The sequence below is a fragment of the Galeopterus variegatus genome, unplaced genomic scaffold (genome assembly GCF_000696425.1).
Source record: "Galeopterus variegatus unplaced genomic scaffold, G_variegatus-3.0.2 Scaffold728, whole genome shotgun sequence".
Classification (NCBI taxonomy): Eukaryota; Metazoa; Chordata; class Mammalia; order Dermoptera; family Cynocephalidae; genus Galeopterus; species Galeopterus variegatus.
In genome coordinates, this window is record NW_007726839.1 from 348,652 (window position 1) to 349,489 (window position 838).

The following is an 838-nucleotide window of genomic DNA, read 5'->3' on the forward strand; positions in this document are numbered from 1 at the left end:
CTCTCCCCCGCCTCCAGCCCCCCACCCGTGTTCTGTCTCTGTCCCTGTGTCCCCCACCCCCACTTGCTCTCACAAACATCTATACATTTTTCTGGGAATAGGTAAATAAATGTAATACAAACCCAAACAAAAGTACTTTAGTAATAATGAAATCAGCTGTTTGTTGTTGGGTCATATTGAATAATTCTTTTACTCTGATCTCAAACTAAACAGGAGTAAGAAGTTTCATACTTCAAAGGGCTTGTTAATTGTTTAGAACCAAAATATAATCATTTAAACCAGGGTAGATTACATCTACATTTAGCCATGATGATAGCTCACAGAACCATCAAACTGAAGATAATAGCGTTAGCATTGATGACAGCTTCCTTGCCTCCAGTCTTTTCCTGATCTTATGGTTTACTCTTCAATTATTCATTTGGAACTTTTGAATATGAGACCTTTTTTTGTCTTTCTGTAACAGAAGCGCCATAAGGCAGACAACGCAGTTAACAGAAAGAAAACAATAGGTAAGAGACCAGGCTGAATCACTTTTTCTGCTATAAACTTAAGAATAAGACCTACTTTTAAGGAATTTTAAATAAGTAGTTAATGATATTGAGATAAATTGGAAAAATGATCTATGGAATACCTTAAAGAAATAGCAAAATAACAAACAAAATGTTAGTCCTAGTAATTAAGATTTGAACAGGATTAGTGTATTTTAGAATTTTAGAAAAGGTAATTTTCAGGAACTAGACAGTTTTTATGTCCATAAAAAGTCCAACCATCCATGTCCTTGGTTTATAATCTCTCCCAACCTTCCACTTTCTACTCTTTATTGTTTTTATTTCTACAG

The 838-nt window shown here is 34.4% G+C and overlaps 1 protein-coding gene across 1 annotated transcript in view; it reads left to right on the forward strand.

Moving 5' to 3' along the window:
- The window catches only part of LOC103589796 (probable phospholipid-transporting ATPase IB), a 50,219-nt gene extending 49,693 nt beyond the window's left edge, over positions 1 to 526 (forward strand). The window contains exon 4 of the mRNA XM_008571841.1: positions 464 to 526. Within this exon, the coding sequence (XP_008570063.1) occupies positions 464 to 526 (63 nt within the window). The remainder of the gene's footprint in view (positions 1 to 463) is intronic.
- The last annotated feature ends 312 nt before the right edge of the window (positions 527 to 838 follow it).